The 23560-nt window shown below is 39.0% G+C and overlaps 1 protein-coding gene across 1 annotated transcript in view; it reads right to left on the reverse strand.

Moving 5' to 3' along the window:
* FAF1 (Fas associated factor 1) overlaps positions 1-23560 on the reverse strand; it is a 478956-nt gene that overhangs the window by 25388 nt on the left and 430008 nt on the right. The window contains exon 18 of the mRNA XM_068539848.1: positions 15754-15969. Coding sequence (XP_068395949.1) covers positions 15754-15969 — 216 coding nt within the window. The remainder of the gene's footprint in view (positions 1-15753; positions 15970-23560) is intronic.

Genomic DNA, 23560 nt, shown 5'->3' on the forward strand with positions numbered 1-23560 from the left:
CAAGTGGCATGGCCCTCTGCCATTTACCAAGTGTTTTCATTATCACTTTTGATCTTATCATCATAATATATCTGTGAGGATGCTTGATATTATCCTCACTTGAAAGATGAAGTAATTGTAATATAGAAAATAGAAATCATTTACTCAGTGTAACTCAGAAAACGGATAGAAGTGCCAGCATTAGAATGAAGATTCATCTGACTCCAAGTATAGGGAGGGCAGGAAAAGCTATGGAACCATTTATCACAATACTTAGTCCAGGCGTTAGAGTTTACATACAACCATCTCCCTAATCTTCCCCTGCTTGGCTGCATTTTTATCAGTCTTATTTTAAGTACTGCAACCTCCCCTGACTATTCTGGCTTCAGTCTTTTTACATGTCAATTCATCTTTCCAAACTGCCAGTGAGATAGAACAGAAAAAGAATCAGCACCTTCATATTTAATTTCCAGCTCTGCCACTTCCTGGCTAGGTGACCTTGGTCAAAACACTTAGAGTTTCACTTTCTGTATCTGTAAAATGGAGATAATATTTGCTTGGTATAATAGATTCTTGACCTGGGTTTTAAATCTGGTTTTTTGTGCCTTTAATTTTTTCAATTATGGAGTAAGGATAATACCAATCTCATAGGATTGTTGTAAGGATTCAAGTAAATGATACCTGTCTAGTGCATAGCATAGCTGCCCAACACACAGTGGGAACTCACACAGTGGTAGGCAGCATTATTATTACTTCACAGGTTGTTTGTCTGCTTCATTCATTCATTCAACAGATATTTACTGATCATCGATTAAGTTCCAGGTACAGTTCTAGGTGCCAGCTATATAGCAGTGAATAGGTAAAGTTCCCACCTTCAAAAAGCTTTTATTCTAGTAGGGTGTAGATAATAAACAAGTAAAAATCTATTATTACCTATGTCAGATGGTGATCAGTTCAGTGGAGGAAAATAAAGCAGGGTAAGAGGCATACGGATTGCCAGTCTGGCAGGGTAGGGAAGGTGGCAACAGAGAAGAGGGAAGGAGGACTGTTTTTTATACAGGTTCGTTAGAAAAGGCCTCAGTGGAAAGGCAATATTTGAGCAGAGACCTAAAGGAAGTAATGGCATGAGCAATATGGATATCTAGAGGAAGATAGTACAAGTACAAGGAGCCAAAGTGGGAAAACATTTCATGGTTTTTCATAAACAACAAGGATGCCAGGGTGACTGAAAAAGATTGAGCAGGGTCAGAGAAATGCCAGGGAGTCACATCAGGGAGGGCCTTTCAAAAACTCAGAACTAGGTGGGGAGCCATTACAGGGTTTTGAGAAGAGAAATGACACGATCTGCTTTATATTAAAAAAAACACAAAACTATTGTTTTGTTTTGTTTTTTTAGAAAAAAAGACTGAAAGGGGGAGGGTGTGCAGGTGGAGGGAGGACACCATTACAATAATCTAGACAAGAAACCGTAGTGGCTTGGACTAGGGTTTAGTTGTGCAGGCAGTGAGAAGTAGATTCTGGATATACATTTTGAAGGTAAAACCAACAGAATTTGCTTATGAGCTGGATAGAGAAAGAGAGAAAGAGGAGTCAAGGATAAATCCAAGGTTTCTGGCCTGAACAACAAGAATGAAGCTGTCATTTAACGAGGTGAGGATGACTACGAGAGGAGAAGATTTGGGGGAGGGTAGAAATCAGGAGTTCAGTTTTGACTATGTTTAATTTGAGATGCCAATCAGACATAAAATGGAGATGTTGAGTAGGCAGTTGTATGTATAAATGTCTGGAGTTCAGGAGGAAGCTTGGGCTGGAGATATACACTTCAGAGCTGCAACTGTATATATGGTAATTGAAGCCACAAGATGAATGAGATCCCCTAGATATTGAGGGTAGAAAGAGATCAGAGAATTGACATTTACTGAGCACCTACTATGTGCCAGGCAATGTGAATTTGTACATTATGGAGTAGTGTAGGGCTAACTGTTCTTATGCTGAAGATAACCATGATGACCATGTCATTCCCTTCCTCAACAAACTACATGGAATAAAGCCAAGCTCCCTTTCCTGGTATTCTAGGTTTTATACAATCCCCATTCAGCCTTTTCTCAGAACTTTATGATACAAACTCCATATTTCAATCAATCTGGTCTATGCCCCATTGTCTAGCCATGCCTTGAACTTTCCAACATTAGATTCTTTCTTCAAGCTGGCCCAAGGGCTGGAGAATGTTCTCCCCCATCAGCCCACCAGCAATCCTATCATCTCAAAATTTTGTTCATCTGCTACCTCCTTTACAAAGCTTTTCTTGGTCACCCAGGCCAGCTCTGACTTCTTTTGCCCTTTTGGTCTGACTACTCTTAGGACCCACTGCGTGAACTGCACTATGAGGATTATTTATATGAGAGGCCAGAGTATTCTCAAAGGAAGGACTGTGCCTCATTCCTTAGTACTTAGCACAGTGCCTGGATAAACAGAGTATGAAATACAACCAAGTGTATACTTTACCTACATCTGGCTGTGACTTAGGAATAAAAATTACAAAGACAGTATAAAGAAATCAGAGATAATGCAATCTTTCCAAATGTATAGAACTGAGCTTCATTTACACATTGAAAGTATTTTTCTAGATGATAAACTACCTCACTAATTTATTCTTTACCTGGCTCAGGAGCGTGATGGCATAGGGATTAAGAGCACAGACTCCAGAGTCACACACACACAGGTTTGTATCTGGTTCTGATATATACTAGGACATTGGGCAAGTTTTGTGCCTGAGTTTCCCCCTCTCAGTGCGTACAGTATGAATACTGACCTTTAGAATAGTTTTTAGGATTAAATGAGATAATGCAAACAGGACATAGTAAGCCCTCAATAAATACTATTAAAAATTTTTTTTTATCCTGCACACTTGGCTATTGGAGAATCATCATGATCATCATTACTCTTCATATTTGGCCAGTATCTCAGTTTACAAAGCACTCATAGAAACTGCCTTATTTGAGCCATGCTATGGTCCTGGGAGAAGCAGAATTTATTGCTTCTGTTTTATAGAGAAGAAAACTGGGATACAGAGAGAGGGTGCACCTTGTTGAAGGTTGCACAGCTAATAATCATGTGATTCCCAGTCCAAAGTTCCTTCCTCTATACCATTGTTTTCTCTCTATTCCCCTCTCCTCAATCATTCCAACGATAAAGTAGAGGCCCCAAAAAGCTATGAATTTTCAGATTGATTCTGTATGTAAGGCATTATTAAGGCACAGGATGCTTCTCATTACTTAAAAAAATTGAAACTTACAATTTAGAATATAATAGATTTCTTTAAAAAAATGAATAACCTGAAGAAATATAAACCACCCTTGCTAGAAACAATATTTTTTTCCTTTAATTAGACTGCTGTTACCCCAGATTAGAGTTTCATATATAGACTTACTTAAGAAGCAGCTATATTATTCTTTTAAATCCCTTGCTATTTCATTTCTTTTGTAAATATTATGTAAACAGTTTACCAAATGACTTCAACCTATAAACTCAAGTGTCCTGTGGTCAAAATACTCCAGGACCATTTTTCCTCACAAAGTTACTTTTGGAAATAAAGCAATTGAGAAGCCTGGGCTGCAGTCCTGAGTGGTCATTAACTGAATGTGTGCTCTCAAGCAAGTCATTTCACCTCAGGCCCGCATATCTGTTGAATGGCACGACTACCACCTATCTTGCTACTTCCCAAAGCTGACAAGAAGAGGAGTGCGATAACTGTGAATGTATCTGCATCTTAGTAAGATCTCTTGGTTTCTTTCAGTCAAGAAGTTTATTGTGGCTAAATGGTGGGATGCATGTGGTAGAAAAGTAATGGAGGGAGTGAGAAGAACTGAGGGGTTGGGGATGGGGGAGGAGATGGTATGAGATTATGAAGGCTTTTGTATGCTTTGGTAAGTAGTTTACAGTTTTTTCCTGTAGGGCATTAGAACCACTAGAGGCTTTTAAGCAGGAGAGAGATGAGATATCATCAAACCTATGTTTCAGAAAAATAACTTGAGAGACAGTAGGAAGGACTGACAGGAGGTGGGGTAGGCAAGGTTGGAGTCAGCGAGATGAATTAGGATGCTGTAAATTTTAATCTGGGCCATGAAGACTTGGGCAGTGGTGTGGGGGCAAGGAGAAGAAAAAAACAGATTTGAGAGAAGTTTAGAGTCAGAATTAAAATTGTGACCAACTAGATACTAATTGCATTCCATTCCACAATCATAGTTCTTATTCTCTGAATCTCGATTATTTAGGGATACTGGAAAATCTCAAATAATTAGATATGGTGATATAGAATATCTGTGGGGAATGGAACAAGCTCAGCAGTAGTAACTTTAACATGTATTTCATTGATTACATGCTTCATCTTGCTTTATCTTGAAATCAAAGCTTTTAAGGTATAGGTAGTTCAATGGCATTAAAGTTTTTCCTTCTGGTTCTTCTTTTTTTTTTTTTTAAATCAAACTCAGTCTAACATAAATTGGAAATCAGTTCCACTGCAATATTAGAGACATTAACATATGAAAGTCACTGAAGTACAGAATATTTTAAAATATTGGTGCTTGGAGCTGCAATTTATTGCATTTACTAGGTGGTCTCTAATGTTGATTTTTTAAGTTCTATTGTTCTTTGGCTCTAATTGTAAAGTGGAACTCTATAATCTATTAACAGAGTTTTAAAAGGAGCCAATGATCTTAAACAGTAATGGCCATAAGAAAACTTGGGTTTCAGGGTCAGCTCTGCTATTATAATTGACCATGTGACTTAAGGAAAGTGTATAATTTTACCATGCTTTGATTCTACCATCTGTAAAGTGACAGTTGGCTTTGATATCTCTGAGATTCTTTTCAAATATGAGATATTATGATTCCAAAGATACATTCTTTTGTCTGGTTTAGAGCATTTGGATATTTTAAATGGAAATATCCATCATTGCTCCTGTGGAAGAATTCACCGCTATCATGCTTTCTTTAGCTGTAAGCCTGTCCCACCTCTTCTGCCTCTCTCCACTTAGGACAATTATAGCAGATACTGTTTATTACATGGCAGGGACATAGTAGTTTACATTAACTTATTTAACTTTTATCACAACTCTCTGAGCTAGATATTATTCTCTTTTAAAGGTGAAGAAATAAAAGTTCAGCAGGGCCAAGTAAGTTGCCCAATGTCGTAAAACAAGTATGTGATGAGGTGAGATTCAGATACAGGTCTAAGTACCACTGAAACTTTTACTTTTAACTAAGCTATTCCGTTTCCATTCACCCAACAGCTCTCTGTGAAAGGCTCAGGTCAAATTCATTTCCTTTATAATGTCTTATCACTGCAGGCTGAAATTACCTATCCTTCCAACTGTCGGTATGATCTGTAATGCAATTTGCTTTACATGTGTGTTTTTACTAGAATGTGAGCCCTTCAAAGTCAGTAACAATTCCTTTTATTTCTATATCATCAGTGTCTGGTATGGATGTGGGCCAAGCGGTTGCTCAGCAAATGTTTTACTCTATGAAAGAATGAATACAAGCATGACATGCAGATTAACCTATTTCTATTTTCTTATGGTGGCAAATAGAATATCCTTGTATTACCAATGAAGTCAAATTTTTTCCAGCAGTAGCTTCTGGATACAGACTGTAAGTTCGACAAGGGTAATAACTATGTCATTGTTTTTCAACACTGTGTTCCCAGTGCTGAGCTTAGTGCTTAGCTTGGTGCTTAGTGTAGCAAAGGTGGATGGGTGACTGAGGAAGGAATCTGTGTACCCTAAATTTGTAAGGCTTTCCTCCCAGTTCATTCAAAGAAACCTTTACTGAAGGTGTACTTTGTAAAAAACCCTGCTAGGAGTGTGTTTATACTCACTCTCCTGTTCCTCTTTGTTCTAGAATATAAAATTTCTGATAATGTATTTCTGCATGCATGTTTGTCTGTTTTGGGGGTTCACAGCTATAGATCTGGAGGAAGAGATGTTCTTGGGGCAAGAATGGGGGCTGTGTGATTATGCAAGTGACAAGGAACACAGGCCACCAGTCCTGAAGCTCACTGCCATCACCATCCATGTTTCCCAGTAGGCTTCACTCCTTTGATAAATAGAAAGACCTCACGTTCCAGTTGCAGGTGCAGCTTCTCTGAGTGAGGTGGATATGAGTACGGAAAAGAAGGAAAAGAGAGGAGGCAGGAAGGAGAAGAGTTGTGGGATTAAACAAACAAAGAAAAAAAAGGAGGGAAGAGTGGAAAGAAGGGGGAGAGGGTTAAAAGGGTGAAACAGAATTGGAAAGAAGATGGAGCAGTGGGAAAGAAAGGAGGAAAGAAAAGGGAAGAGGAAGGCTGGGAGATATTGACAACTTCACACTGAGTGGCGCCAGACAGCTGCAGGTCCAGAGGGCAATTTGGGGCTGGAGGGGCCCCTTACTCTGACTCCAAGAAAGGGTGAGTAGTGGGGGGGGGGTCAGCTTTTAGACTCAATTACCTCACTGCCAGGGCAATGCCCAAGTAAGGCAAATGGGCCAATGATGTTCACATGGCTCTAATATACCCACCAGGCAGGGCTTAATGACGGCAGCTCTGAAATGAATACTACTTCCTCTCTTAGTAACTGTTATTAGCAAAATGGAAAACAACATAACAAAACTAACAAATAACACAGTGTTCTCAGTATCTTGACAATCAGCTTCTCCCAGGAAGGCCTGTGTCTGCTGCTATTTTGGTTGTCCCACAGCGCTCAGTTCAGTGGTATACCCAGCAGACATTTAGTAAATAGTTGGACAGTTGGGAAATCTTAACATGAAGTATTGTTTTGATTTGGGGGTGGGGACGCAGAAGAAAGTTTAACAGGTCCTTTGGTGAGAAACTAGTCTCTGCTTTGTGGAAAAAAGGCTAAAGACACGGTAAGACTCCTAGAGTTAAGTCTTATGTTATTTGTTATTAAAAAGGCAAGGTCTTAAGATGTACTTTTTAACAGTCTTTAGTTTGGCTGTAATTTAAGATGACTTTTACAAATTAGATCCCTAATCCTTGCAGACACAGATGGCTGTCACAGAATAGCCTTGCAAAAACACTAGTCATTAGACTTGAAAGAGCATTCAGAGAAGGATGAAGGGCCATTAACTCTCATCCCACCCCTAGGTGTAGGAGGTCTAATGAGTCGTGGGTGGGCTCTCTGGGTTTAGGTCTGGGTCTGGAATCTGGGTGGGCCTATGGCACCGGTTCTCATTTGGAACAGCCTCTCTAGTTCACTCTGGAATCAGGGATTTAGGATCAGACGTGAGGTCTTTAACACTTGACAACAGTAACTTGAATACTTATGTGTGAGGCACCATGCTGGGAACTTCCGGGGAGATAGACATGAACATGATATGGACAGTCTCTGTAAATGATTACAGAACAATTGGACAAGTCCTATGAGAGAGGAATGTATAAACTGCAATGGGTACATAGGTGAGGAGCTTGGGAGATGGGGAGGGCTTCCCAAAGGAGATGACATTTGACTGGGCATTAAAAGACAAGCTCAGGAGATTGGTTCAAGATGGTGGTGTAGAAGGACATGCACTCACTCCTTCTTGCGAGAGCAGTGGAATCACAACTAACTGCTGAACAATCATCAACAGGAAGACACTGGAACTCACCAAAAAAGTTACCCCACATCCAAAGACAAAGGAGAAGCCCCAATGAGATGGTAGGAGGGGTGCAATCACAATAAAATCAAATCACATAACCGCTGTGTGGCTGACTCACAAACTGGAGAACACTTATACCACAGAAGTCCACCCACTGGTGTGAAGGTTCTCAGCCCCACGTCAGGCTTCCCAACCTGGGGGTCTGGCAACGGGAGGAGGAATTCCCAGAGAATCAGACTTTGAAGGCTAGCGGGATTTGATTGCATAACTTCGACAGGACTGGGGGAAACAGAGACTCCACTCTTGGAGGGCACACACAAAGTAGTGTGTGCACCAGGACCCAGAGGAAGGAGTACTGACTCCACAGGAGACTGAACCACACCTACCTGTTAGTGTTGGAGGGTCCCCTGCAGAGGCGGGGGTTGCCTGTGCTTCACTGCAGGGACAAGGACACTGGCAGCAGAAGTTCTGGGAAGTACTCCTTGGCGTGAGCCCTCCTGGAGTCCACCATTAGCCCCACCGAAGAGCTGGTAGGCTCCAGTGCTGGGTCGCCTCAGGCCAAACAATCAACAGGGAGGGAACTCAGCCCCACCCATCAGCAGACAAGCGGATTAAAGTTTTACTGAGCTCTGCCCAACAGAGCAACACCCAGCTCTACCCACCACCAGTCCCTTCCATCAGGAAGCTTGCACAAGCCTCTTAGATAGCCTCATCCACCAGAGGGTAGACAGCAGAAGCAAGAAGAACTACAATCCTCCAGCTTATGGAATGAAAACCAAATTCACAGAAAGATAGACAGCATGAAAAGGCAGAGGACTATGTACCAAATGAAGAAACAATATAAAACCCCAGAAAAGCAACTAAATGAAGTCAAGATAGGCAATCTTCCAGAAAAAGAATTCAGAATAATGATAGTGAGGATGATCCAGAACCTCAGAAAAAGAATGGAGGCAAAGATAGAGAAGATGCAAGAAATGGGTAACAAAGACCTAGAAGAATTAAAGAAAAAACACCTAGAAGAATTAAAGAACAAACAAACAGAGATGAACAACACAATAACTGAAATGAAAAATACACTAGAAGGAATCAATAGTAGAATAACTGAGGCATAAGAACGGATAAGTGACCTGAAGACAGAATGGTGGAATTCACTGCCATGGAACAGAATAAAGAAAAAAGAATGAAAAGAAATGAAGACAGCCTACGAGACTTCTAGGACAACATTAAACGCACCAACATTCGCATCACAGGGGTCCCAGAAGGAGAAGAGAGAGAGAAAGGACCCGAGAAAATATGTGAAGAGATTATAGTCAAAAACTTCCCTAACATGGGAAAGGAAATAGCCACCCAAGACCAGGAAGCACAGAGAATCCCAGGCAGGATAAACCCAAGGAGAAACATGCTGAGACACACAGTAATCAAACTGACAAAAATTAAAGACAGAAAAATCATTAAAAGCAACACGGGAAAAATGACAAATAACATACAAGGGAAATCCCATAAAGTTAACAGCTGACTTCTCAGCAGAAACTCTACAAGCCAGAAGGGAGAGGCATGATATATTTAAAGTGATGAAAGGAAAGAACCTACAACCAAGGTTACTCTACCCAGCAAGGATCTCATTTAGATTCGACGGAGAAATCAAAAACTTTACAGACAAGCAAAAGCTAAGAGAATTCAGCACCACCAAACCAGCTCTACAACAAATGCTAAAGGAACTTCTTTAAGTGGGAAACACAAGAGAAGAAAAGGACCTACAAAAACAAACCCAAAACAATTAAGAAAATGGTAATAGGAACATACATATCTATAATTACCTTAAATGTGAATGGATTAAATGCTCCAACCAAAAGACACAGGCTCGCTGAATGGATACGAAAACAAGACCCATATATATGCTGTCTACAAGAGACCCACTTCAGACCTAAGGGCACATACAGGCTGAAAGCGAGGGGATGGAAAAAGATATTCCATATAAATGGAAATCGAAAGAAAGCTGGAGTAGCAATACTCATATCAGATAAAATAGACTTTAAAATAAAGAATGTTACAAGAGACAAGGAAGGACACTACATAATGATCAAGGGATCAACCCAAGAAGAAGATATAACAATTATAAATATATATGCACCCAACATATAAGCACCTCAATACATAAGGCAAATGTTAACAGCTCTAAAAGAGGAAATTGACAGTAACACAACAATAGTTGGGGACTTAAACACCTCACTTACACCAATGGACAGATCATCCAGACAGAAAATTAACAAGGAAACACAAGCTTTGAATGACACAACAGACCAGATAGATTTAATTGATATTTATAGGACATTCCATCCGAAAACAGATTACACTTTCTTCTCAAGTGCACACAGAACATTCTCCAGGATAGATCACATCTTGGGTCACAAATCAAGCCTTGCTAAATTTAAGAAAATTGAAATCACATCAAGTAGCTTTTTCGACCACAATGCAATGAGATTAGAAATAAATTACAGGGGAAAAAAATGTAAAATACACAAACACATGGAGGCTAAACATAACATTACTAAATAACCAAGAGATTACTGAAGAAATCAAAGAGGAAATCAAAAAATACCTAGAGACAAATGACAATGAAAACACGACGATCCAAAACCTATGGGATGCAGCAAAAGCAGTTCTAAGAGGGAAGTTTATAGAGATACAATCTCTACCTCAAGAAACAAGAAAAACCTCAAATAAACAATTTAACCTTACACCTAAAGGAACTAGAGAAAGAAGAACAAACAAAACCCAAAGTTGGTAGAAGGAAAGAAATCATAAATATCAGAGCAGAAACAAATGAAATAGAAACAAAGAAAACAATACCAAAGATCAATCAAACTAAAAGCTGGTTCCTTGAGAAGACAAACAAAACTGAAAAACCTTTAGCCAGACTCATCAGGAAAAAGAGGGAGAGGACTCAAATCAATAAAATTAGAAATGAAAAAGGAGAAGTTACAACGGACACCACAGAAATACAAAGCATCATAAGAGACTACTACAAGCAACTCTATGCCAATAAAATGGACAACCTGGAAGAAATGGACAAATTCTTAGAGAGGTATATAACCTTCCAAGACTGAACCAGGAAGAAATAGAACATGTAAACTGACCAATCACAAGTAATGAAATTGAAACTGTGATTAAAAATCTTCCCACAAACGAAAGTCCAGGACCAGAGGGCTTCACAGGTGAATTCTACCAAACATTTAGAGAAGAGCTAACACCCATCTTTCTCAAACTCTTCCAAAAAAATTGCAGAGGAAGGAACACTCCCAAACTCATTCTATTAGGCCACTATCACCCTGATACCAAAACCAGACAAAGATACAACAAAAAAAGAAAATTACAGACCAGTATCACTGATGAATATAGATGCAAAAATCCTCAACAAAATACTAGCAAACAGAATCCAACAACACATTAAAAGGATCATACACTATGATCAAGTGGGATTCATCCCAGGGATGCAAGGATTCTTTAATATACGCAAATCAATCAATGTGATACACCATATTAACAAATTGAAGAATAAAAACCATAAGATCATCTGAATAGATGCAGAAAAAGCTTCTGACAAAATTCAACACCATTTATGATAAAAACTCTCCAGAAAGTGGGCACAGAAGGAAACTACCTCAACATAATAAAGGCCTTATACAACAAACCCACAGCAAACATCATTCTCAAGGGTGAAAAACTGGAAGCATTTCCTCGAAGATCAGGAACAAGACCAGGATATCCACTCTTGCCACTATTATTCAACATAGTCTTGGAAGTCCTAGCCACAGCATCAGAAGAAAAAGAAATAAAAGGAATACAAATTGGAAAAGAAGAAGTAAAATTGTTTGCACATGACATGATACTATACATAGATAATCCTAAAGATGCCACCAGAAAACTACTAGAGCTAATCAATAAATTTGGTAAAGTTGCAGGATACAAAATTAATGCACAGAAATCTCTTGCATTCCTATACACTAACAATGAAAAATTAGAAAGAGAAATTAAGGAAACAATCCCATTTACCATTGCAAGAAAAAGAATAAAATACCTAGGAATAAACCTACCTAAGGAGGTAAAATAACTCTACTCAGAAAAGTATAAGACACTGATGAAAGAAATCAAAGATGACACAAACAGATGGAGAGATATACCATGTTCTTGGATTGGAAGTGTCAATACTGTGAAAATGACTATACTACCCAAAGCAATCTACAGATTCAACGCAATCCCTATCAAATTATGAATGGCATTTTTTACAGAAATGATTTTTTATGAACAAAAAAATCTTAAAATTTGTATGGAGACACAAAAGACCCTGAATAGCCAAAGCAAACTTGAGGGAAAACAACGGAGCTGGAGGAATCAGACTCCCTGACTTCAGACTGTATTACAAAGCTACAGTCATCGAGACAATATGGTACTGGCACGAAAACAGAAATATAGATCAATGGAACAGGATAGAAAGCCCAGAGATAAACCCACGCACCTATGGTCAACTAATCTATGACAAAGGAGGCAAGGATATACAATGGAGAAAAGACAGTCTCTTCAATACGTAGTGCTGGGAAAAGTGGACAGCTACATGTAAAGGAATGAAATTAGAACACTCCCTAACACCATACACAAAAATAAACTCAAAATGGATTAAAGACCTAAATGTAAGACTGGACACTATAAAACTCTTAGAGGGGGGTTTCTCTGGTGGTGCAGTGGTTAAGAATCCGCCCGCCAATGCAGGAGACACGGGTTCGAGCCCTGGTACGGGAAGATCCCACATGCCGTGGAGCAACTAAGCCCCTGCGGCACAACTACTGAAGCCCGCGTGCCTAGAGCCAGTGCTCCCAACAAGAGAAGCCACCACAATGAGAAGCCTGCACACCACAACGAAGAGTAGCCCCTGCTCGCCACAACCAGAGAAAAGCCCACGTGCAGCAACAAAGACCCAACGCAGCCAAAAATAAAATAAGAAAAAAAACCAACAACAAAATACTCTTAGAGGAAAACATAGGAAGAACACACTTTGACATAATTCACAGCAAGATATTTTTTGACCCACCTCTTAATGAAAATAAAAACAAAAATAAACAAATGGGACCTAATGAAACTTAAAAGCTTCTGCACAGCAAAGAAAACCATAAACAAGATGAAAAGACAACCCTCAGAATGGGCAAAAATATTTGCAAACGAAGCAACCAACAAGGGATTAATCTCCAAAATATACAAACAGCTCATGAAGCTCAATATCAAAAAAACAAACAGCACAATAAAAAAAATGGGCAGAAGACCTAAACAGACATTTCTCCAAAGAAGACATACAGATGGCCAAGAGGCACATGAAAAGATGCTCAACATCACTAATTATTAGAGAAATGCAGATCAAAACTACAATGAAATATCACCTCACACTGGTCAGAATGGCCATCATCAAAAAATCTACAGACAGGCTTCCCTGGTGGCGCAGTGGTTGAGAATCTGCCTGCTAATGCGGCGGACACGGGTTCGAGCCCCAGGCTGGGAAGATCCCACATGCTGCGGAGCAACTAGGCCCGTGAGCCACAACTACTGAGCCTGCGCGTCTGGAGCCTGTGCTCCGCAACAAGAGAGGCCACGATAGTGAGAGGCCCGTGCACCGCGATGAAGAGTGGCCCCCGCTTGCCACAACTAGAGAAAGCCCTCGCACAGAAACGAAGACCCAACACAGCCAAAAAAAAAAAAAAAAAAAAAAATCTACAGACAATAAATGCTGGAGAGGGTGGGGAGAAAGGGAACCCTCTTGCACTGTTGGTAGGAATGTAAATTGATACAGCCTCTAGGGAGAACAGTATGGAGGGTCCTTAAAAAACTAAAAACAGAAGTACCATATGACCTAGCAATCCCACTACTGGGCATATACCCTGAGAAAACCATAATTCAAAAAGACACATGCACCCCAATGTTCACTGCAGCACTATTTACAAAAGCCAGGACATGGAAGCAACCTAAGTGTCCATTGACAGAGGAATGGATAAAGAAGATGTGGTACATATATACAATGGAATACTACTCAGACATAAAAAGGAACGAAATTGAGTTATTTGTAGTGAGGTGGATGGACCTAGAGTCTGTCATTCAGAGTAAAGTAAGTCAGAAAGAGAAAAACAAGTATCGTATATTAACGCATGCATGTGGAATCTAGAAAAACGGCATCGATGAACCTATTTGCAGGGCAGGAATAAAGACAGATGTAGGGAACGGATGCTGGACACAGGGCGGGCGGGGGGGATGAACTGGGAGATTGGGATTGACATATGTGAACTGCCCTGTGTAAAACAGGTAGCTAGTGGGAACCTGCTATACAGCACAGGGAGCCTGCTCAGTGCTCTGTGGTGACCTAGATGGATGGGGTGGGGATGGGGGTGGGAGGGAGGGAATACGTGTATACATGTAGCCCATTCACTTCATTGTACAACAGAAACTAACACAACATTGTAAAGCAACTATATACCCCAAATAAAAAAAAATAAAATGTATCTTAGAGATAAGCTAGTCTAAGCCCCTTTTCATATAAAGTTCGAACATATAAAGTAGGAACTCCAGGAATGACTCCTTCTCCCTGTTTATCCATTATTATAAAAAAAGTGATAATTCAGTAGTGCTTCGTTATCTCCAAAAATAGAAAAATCACTGTCTCACAACACAAAATATTCTTTTCTTAGAAAGTGGCCTTCTTACATTGGGCCAAATTTGCCTCCCAATAACTTTCAACTTACTGGTCCCACCTTATCATTGAAGCTGCACAAAATCAGATCCCTGTTTTTCACGGCAGGCTTTCAAGTAGCTGAAGACAACATCACATCTCCCATGGCTGTGCCTTCTCTAGAGGAAAATATTTCCCCAAATGATATGATTTCCACTTCCCTTCCCTTCCTACCAGCCCTGTCCTAGATAAGCTCCTGTTGCTTTTTTTTTTGGCCACGCCATGCGGCATGCGGGATCTTAGTTCCCCAGCCAGGGATCGACCCTGTGCACCCTGAATTGGGAGCGTGGAGTCTTAACCACTGGACTGCCAAGGAACTCCCAAGCTCCTGTTTCTTCAGGCGACAGCACAGAGTTTCAGCATGGAGTCTAAGGACTACTCAGGGGTAGTTTACCTTCGTAAACAGTTGACTACGACTTGTTATTCTCGTTAGGATTATACCTCTAAAAATGCAGCTGGCTTTTTGTTGGGAGTCACAACAGATTATTAATGTATATTCAGCTTAATTCAACCACCATAACCTCTACTAAAGCATGATTCTTTCATCCCAAACTTGAGCAATTGGTTTTCTAAGCCTATGCAGGCATCTCTTTCTATGTCTATATATTTCTGTAAAATTTTTCTAGGTTCATTTTTGCCTATTATTTCACTATTTTAAGGCTTTCTTGAATCTTATTTTTCATAATCCATAAACCTGATAACGTCTTCATTTAAGTTGCCAATAAGTGTGATGAGTAATAAAGAATTAAATATAGAGCCTCTTGTTTCCCTCCAGGAAGAGGGCAGTCTCTTAGTCAACAGTTTCTGGACACATCCATTTAATCAGCAATGAATCTACCTGTCGATTTACATCTCTCTATTTTTCCCCAGAATACTATGAGAGACTATCAAAAGCCTTGCTGCAATACAGATACACAGTGAATATAGGTCACCCTCCCTGACTTCCCAGGCTAGTAAGAACTGTCAAATCACAAAATACTCTTGGTTTAGCGTGACTTGTTCACGAACCTATAATCATTGACCCTGATCTGACTGTTAAGCTGTTAAGCACATAATTCTCAGATCTACCCTAAGGTATACAAAGATGAAACCTTGGGAAAAGCCTGTATGAGTGCTGGAATAGGGGAAACAACTAGGAAGCAAAACCTAGTACCTAATTTCTTACCTAGGCTACTACGCACATGTCTGCTGGCCTGGGAAGCCATACCTTCTCCAAAAGCTGAGGAGAGAAAGGTGTGCAGAACAAAGAAGGACTCCTGAGTGTGTGGTCTTGTGGTAAGTTGTGCCATGGCACTTTTCTTGGACTACTTTGTCCAGCCCTAATGATGGGCTATCTCCCATCTGGACACACTTCCTGAGATAGGCATGGGAACTTACATCTCTCCTAGGAAAGGTACTCAGTAACTTGAATTCATCCCATGGAAATCCTTTGGAAGCTACAAAATCAAAGACGATCTGGAGCTTATTGCTGGCCAGGAAACGCCGCTCGAGGAACTCGCCACTGGGTGTCCGGATCCGCAGTTTGCTCACAGGCTCAGCATTTTCTTCCTTTGGCTCTGGAGGCAGGGCCTGCTCTAAGGAGAGTCTGATGGCCTAAAGAGGGCAAAAATCAGGTGTTAAACTGTTGATGGATGGAACTGTGGGGGGGTGGGGGAGGGAGAGACAAGAAAAAACCTGCTGCTTTCTAGAAACTCATCAAAAAGCTATTGCCCATTTATTAACTAAGCCTAATGCTTGGACAACAGAATTATGTGTTTTTCATTTTCTTAATATTAGCCCAATAAGCAATTAATTAAAATAAATCCCACCTTGATGACACATTAAATTGATAGGTAACTACACAGAAAAGAAAGGTAATTTATTTTTTACTGAAGGGCTCAGGTATTTGTGATTCCTTTCTAGGGTATGAATTAAGGCTGTTAGAAGCATTTGCAAAAGACGCGTGTGCACGCGAACACACACACACACAGATAGGGGGTGGAGAGAGAAAGAGAGAGGGAGAGAGAGATGGGGGGTGGGGAAAAGAGAGAGAGGGGGAGAGAGCGCGAGCGCGTGCGCAGAAGAGAGAGAGAACATACATTTCCCAAGTAGAAACGACTGAAGATTTTGTAGAATTCTGGATAATATATTAACAACAAAATGGAGGAAAGACTCTGTTTGGGGTGATGAAAATATTTGAAAATAATGGTCGTAGTTGCAAGACTGTGAATGTAATTCATGCCACTTAACTGTACTTAAGAATGGTTAAAAAGGCAAATTTTTGTTATATATATTTTGCTACAATAAAAAAATGGAATGGAAAGAAATTAAAATATCAGGCTTATTGGGGGCAGGAGACTATGGTCCTAGTTCCAGCTTTGCCACTAAACTGCTGTGAGATTTGGCCAAGTCCACATTTCTGGACCTAGATGTTGCACAGACTCAAACAGGTGGGGTAAACTGTTGGGAGATCTCATGGCTAGAGTTGGGCTCTAGTTCTCAATCTAGTATTACGCTGTTTCACATTCAAGATATTCCAGTGGAAGGAGTTTAAAGATCTCTGATGTCCCTGCCTGTGGCAGAAATTCACTAAAACCTTTTTGTTCCTAGAACTGTGGCAGGTTCCTTAGACAAGTAAGCCTGGTATTAGCATGCTCAGCTTCACAGTTATATTGTGTTCCTGGTTACTTTCACATTTCTATGTTCCCAATTTTCATCAGTAGGAAAAACAAAAATTTCCCCCAATTAACATGAGTGAGAGAAATTGGGATATATGTTCTCTAAAATCTCAACACAATTTTCAAAGTTGGTGTCACTCCCATTGGAGAAAAAACAACAACAACAAAAACCCTATTAAACAGCTCTTAGGTAAAAGGGGAAATATAATGAAAACTACAGAATATCTAGAAAACAATGACTGTTGAAATTTCACATTCATATTGGAATCTCTGGGATTCATTTAAAGCAGTGCTCAGAGGAAATTCATAGCCCTAAAATTCTTATATCATTCAAAACGAAAGAATAAAAATAAGTTAACTGGGTCTTCCCTGGTGGCGCAGTGGTTAAGAATCTGCCTGCCAATGCAGGGGACACGGGTTTGAGCCCTGATCCGGGAAGATCCCACATGCCGTGGAGCAACTAAGCCCCTGCGCCACAACTACTGAGCCTGTGCTCTAAAGCCCAAGCCACAACTACTGAGCCCGTGTGCCATAACTACTGAAGCCCGTGCACCTAGAGCTTGTGCTCCACAACAAGAGAAGCCACAGCAATGAGAAGCCTGCGCACAGCAATGAAGACCCAGCGCAGCCAAAAATAAATAAATAAATAAATAAAAATAAAAGTTAATTAAGAATTAGACTTAAAAAACTAGCAGAACAAAAAATACCAATAAAACAAATGGAAAGCAAGCTGAGAAGAAAATAATAAAACTAAAAGCATAAAGTAATGCATTAGAAAAAAAAAGAAAAACATAACCAGCTAACCAATAAATAGGCTGCTTCTCTGGAGAAAAATCAATAAACTTACAAACAAATAAAAAGAAACACAAAAATGGTAACTTACAGGGGGTGGGGGAAACAGGGTGGAAGAAGTGACAGCGTTTTCTGAATATGCTTTTTTATGTTTTTTACTTCTGATTCATGTAAATGTATTACCTGTTAGGACTTCCCTGGTGGCGCAGTGGTTAAGAATCCGCCTGCCGATGCAGGGGACATGGGTTCGAGCCCTGGTCCAGGAAGATCCCACATGCTGCACAGCAACTAAGCCCGTGCGCCACAACTACTGAGCCTGCGCTCTAGAGCCCACGTGCCACAACTACTGAAGCCTGCATGCCTAGAGACCGTGCTCCGCAACAAGAGAAGCCACCGCAGTGAGAAGCCCACGCACCGCAAGTAGAGAAAGCCCGCGCACAGCAACGAAGACCCAACGCAGCCAAAAATAAATAAATAAAATATATTACCTGTTAAAGTATATTTAAAACAACCAATAGCAGAACAAAGTTTGCTCAGACTCCACTATGTATGAGAAATTACTTTCTGTGTTATTCAGGATAATCTGGTTGGTTCTAGAGTACTGAAGTATTTTCAAAAGAGCATTAAAAATTTCTGCAGTGTACAGAGAAAGCTAGTCTTTTCTATGATACTGAGGTCATTTTCCTTCTGGAGGCACTAGATAATATCACCTACTTCATAGGGGATTATAAACATGGGAATTACATACACAATATATGTAAATTTCCCAGTGTGGTATCTGAGACATAACAGGCTTTGGTTAATGGTTGCTTGGGGTTACACTGGCTAAATAGTCCTACACTCTCATTTTTTATATGGGGAAATTGATACCCAGAAATGGAGACAAAAAGTATAGTTAAAAAATCAGAAGAACAGAAAGTTAAACCAGTTACTTTTATCTTTCTTTTGGATACCATGAGTGGAAGTTTATCTAATATTAGTGTTCTGGGTCAGCAATGAGTTTCAGCTAAATATTTTCAAATATTAAACTATTTTAGTAACACTGTCATACATTAATAACCCAATGAAGAGATGAACCTGTGTGTATCAAAATTAAGTTCCAATTATGTCTATTATAGCGTTCACTATACTGTATTACTTATTTGTTTAATGTCTGGCTTTCCCACTAGCCTGCAAGCTCTGTAAGGATGTGGAAACATGTCTTAGTTTTAATTCCAAGTATAGGGCATAGTACAAAATAGATGCTCAATATATATATTTGATAAGAAGAGGAGTAAACTGACATGTTAACTGAAATACTGCATGTAAAAGTGCTTAGTATGGTGATAAGCACATAGTAGGTGATCAGTAAATGCTAAAAGAATCTGAATATCACGGCTTCTATTTCTAGGAACCAAGAACTGAACATCCTGAGTTTCCTTTCTCTGAGGTTGACTCCCTCCAGCATCAACCATTCAGATTAACTTTCCACATTATGTGTCCTGTAAGGGCTAGCTAACCAAGAATTGTTTGTAGGATAAACTACCTCGATGGATTAGTTACATACATTTTCTAAACTATTAATGGAATCATTTGACTATTTCTCTCTAACACTGGTGGTTCTTTAAAACCGTCTCTCTGAGATTAAATAACATTTTTCCTGATTATAAAAGTAATATATATTTATCGCAAAAACCAGATTAAATAAGAAAACATTACAACTAATTTCTAGATTCACCACCAAGAGATAGCCACTGCCATCATTTGAGTGTTACACTCATTAATTTTTCTAACCATTTTTAAGTGAACAATTCAGTGGGATTAAGTACATTCACAATGTGTGTTACCATCACCACTATCTATTTCTAAAACTCTTCATCACCTCAGACTCTCTCCATTAATTTTCATGCATATTTTCATATAAATATATATTTTAAACTTTAAAAAAATTCTTCTGAATCAGCGATATACACAGCTTCATCTTTTGTCCAAAGTCATGTATTTTGTCGTTTTAAAGTTTTTATTGAAATATCCATGTAAAAGTGCACATCTTAAGTGTACAACTTGATAAATTTTCAGTAAGTGAACATACCTGTATAACTAGCACCCTGATCAAGCCTCTCAGGGCCCTTTTGCCCCCTTCTTGAGAATTACCTTGCTCTTAGTTAATCACTATCCTGATTTCTAACACTGCAGTTTAAAAAACTTAAATCTTTACATTAAATCTAATATATGGTTAGGAAACAGGCTTTGGGTATGACAGCCAGAGGTTCAAATCCTGGCCATTAGGTATATGACAGTCTTTATGAACTTCAGGTTCCTTATTTAACAGGGCCGATAATATCTTCCTTTGTATAAAATGCAGTCATGTATATAAAACACTTAGCAAGTGCTGACACATGGTCAGCACTACAATCAGTGAGAAGTGCCCAGCATTGAACTTCATGCTGTAACACTGTACTCAACAGGTGACAGTCATTGTTGGTGTTGTTATCATTATCATTATTCCCTTTGCACCAACTTTAAATCAGAACTTAAGGTGGTATTTCCTGGTTTCTCCTCCTGTTCTTCCTTTAATCCACCTATCTGCTTGCTTTCTATTTTGACATTTCCCTGCACAGTATAATAACAGATGCTACATTATTGTCTGAAATCAACCAATTGTACTATAGACAAATAAACAACAGTAGCTCATTACCCCATTCATTGTGCAGACAATGTCTGCTGCTCAGTGCACCCAGTCTCCAGGGCTTTTCCCCAGAAGGAAAACAGACCTTAGACATCCCTCACCAATGATACAATGTGGAAAACAATGAAGAGATGTTAGGTAAGTCAGCAACCTTGGGATCTGAATACCCAAGTTTTACTGGTAAAAAAGAACAAAAATACATCAGTAGCTCAGTTTCAACTGGCTATAAAACAAAAGCCTCATGTAAGTAATACTGTGGTAAAACAATGACATAAATAACACCTACTCTTGAATAGCAGTCATAGTAAACACCATTGTTAAACTTCAATTTGGTTAGCTCAACAAATAGTTTTTTATTTGCATTATTTTAGGTTTGTAACAAAACAAGAAAACCTAGTATAAGTTGGAAATATGAACTGATCTTGGGCTTTTTTGTTTCACTAAAGCCAAATGAATAGTCAAGGCATTCACGTCTGAGGGGTGAGAAATAAAGACTTTCGAAGTGAAATTAGGCAGTGAAGATAGATACCCAATTATATTTTTTAAACAGGAAGGATAAGATATACTTACACCAATCTTTTACAGTAAGAATCAAAGACTGGCTTAATTTACACCCACACACGCATACATAAATACATGCACACGCACACTATCTTCTAGGCAGTTATGAGTACCCACCAAATAACAGTTTATAGCTGGCTGAAGCAGAGTGTGAAATAGGCTAAAGCCAACATTCATTAATTCCATGAATTCTTACTGAGCACCTCCTATGTGTCAGGCATTGTTCTAGATAATGGGAAAATAACAGTGAACAAAATAGATAAAATATTCTGCGTACGTGAGGCCTATATTTTAGTAGGGTGGGAGAAAAACGACAAATATACACACAGGAAAACACATAGTTTGTCACATAGTGATGAGCAGTATGGAGAAAAGTGGAGGGAGTATTGGTAGAGGGAGGGAGGGGTACAACTTTAAATACTGTAAACCTCAATACAAATACCGTAGGCCTCAGTGAGTAAGAGGCCTAAAGGAGAGAAGGAGTCACATTTACATCTGAGAGAAGTATTATAGGCAGAAGTCACAGTAAATGCTAAGCCCTGGTGTCTGGCTTGACAGAAGAATAGCAAGGCAGCCAATGTGGCTGGAACAGAATGATCGGGCGAAAGGGGTAGGAGTTGAAGTCAGACAGGAAGCAAAGGAGAGGAGTGATTAGATCATATATGCCTTGAGTAGTCCACTTAATGGTTTTTTTCCCGTTTTAAAATTTAGGCATAATTTATATACAGTAAAACTCATCCTTTTAAATGTATAATTCTGTGATTTTGATAAATGCGTACATTTGTCTAACCATCATCACCAACCAAGACAAAGAACAGTTCTATCACCCACCCCCAAATTCCCCTATCCCCCAGGCAACCTCTGTTTTCTGTCCCTGGTTTTGCCTTTTCCAGAATGTTATATAAATTTAATTATAAATGTCATATAAATGGCTTCCTTCATTTAGTGTAATGCATTTGAGACTCATCCATGTTGTTGAATATATATATATCAGTAGTTCACCCCTATTTATTGCTGATTGTTATTCCATTTTATACATATACTACAGTTTGATTACTCATCCTCCAGTTGAGGGACATTTGAGTTGTTTCCAGTGTGGGGTAACTACAAATAAAGCCACTATGAACATTTGAGTACAGACTTCTGTGTGAAAATACATTTCACTGTTACTTTCATTTCACTTGTATAAGAACCTCGGTAGACTGCTGGGTCATATGGTATGTGTATGTTTAACTTTCTAAGAAAGTTCCAAAGTGAATGTGCTATCATTAATGATTCCCACCATTAATATATGAGAGTTCCAGTTGCTCTTCATCTTGGTCAGTACTTGGTATTGTCCATTTGTCTTTTAAAAAGCTACTCCAATTGGTGTGTATCTATTGTGGTTTTAATTTGCATTTCCCTAATGACTAATAATGTTGAACATCTTTTCATGTGCTTACTTGCCCCTGTGTATATCTTCTTTGGTGAAGTGTCTGTTCAAATATTTCACCCATTTTTAAACTAGGGTTGTTTTTTTATTATAGAGTTTTGAGAGTTCATTATATATTCTGGACATTAGATAGGTGATTTTCTCTCAGTCTGTGGTTTGTCTTTTCAATTTCTTAACAGTGTCTTTTGAACAGTAGAAGTTCTTAATTTTGATGAAGTCTAATTTAGATATTTGTTATTTTATGACTTGTGCTTTCGGTGTCAGAACTAAGAAATCTTTGCTTAACTCAAAACCATGAAGATTTTCTCCTATGTTTTCTTCTAGAACTTTAATAGTTTTAGATTTCACATTTAAGTTTATGACCCATTTTGAGTTAATTTTTGCACGTGATGCAAGATATGGATTGGAAGTGTTTTCACTGTTTTGTTTTCAATTTTGTTTTGCATACGGATATCCATTAGTTTGCAGCATCATTTGTTGAAAAGGCCATCCTTTCTCCATTGAATTGTCTTTGCACTTTTGTCAAAAATCAATTGACCATATATGTGTGGGTCTATTTCTGGACTCTTTGTTATGTTTCATTGATATATAGGACAGTCCTTTTGGCAATTCCCATACTGTCTTGATAATATTGTCTTGAACTCTAGTAGTGTAAATACTCCAACTTTGTTCCTTTTATTTTCAAAATTGTTTTTTGGCTATTCCAGTTCTATGGCCTTTTCACATAAAGTTTAGAATCAGTTTGTCAAGTTCTAAAAAAAAGAAAAAAAAAATCCTGCAAAGATTTTGATTTTCCTGCCAAGGAATCACTGTAAAGATTTTAGCTTTTATTTTATTCTTTTAAAAATATTTATTTATTTATTATTTTTGGCTGCCTTCGGTCTTAGTTGTGGCATGCGAGATCCTTCGTTGCAGTGTGTGGGCTCTTCAAATGTATAGACAGTATTTAAAGTCACGATAATAAATGAGATGATCAAAGGAGTGTAATGGATCTTATGTGGGAACAGTTGGTCTGACCCAATCCTGCAGCCATTCTTTGCTCCTGGCAACCAATCATCCATCTAGAGGGCAAGA

The sequence above is a fragment of the Eschrichtius robustus genome, chromosome 3 (assembly GCF_028021215.1).
Source record: "Eschrichtius robustus isolate mEscRob2 chromosome 3, mEscRob2.pri, whole genome shotgun sequence".
In the NCBI taxonomy this organism is placed as follows: domain Eukaryota; kingdom Metazoa; phylum Chordata; class Mammalia; order Artiodactyla; family Eschrichtiidae; genus Eschrichtius; species Eschrichtius robustus.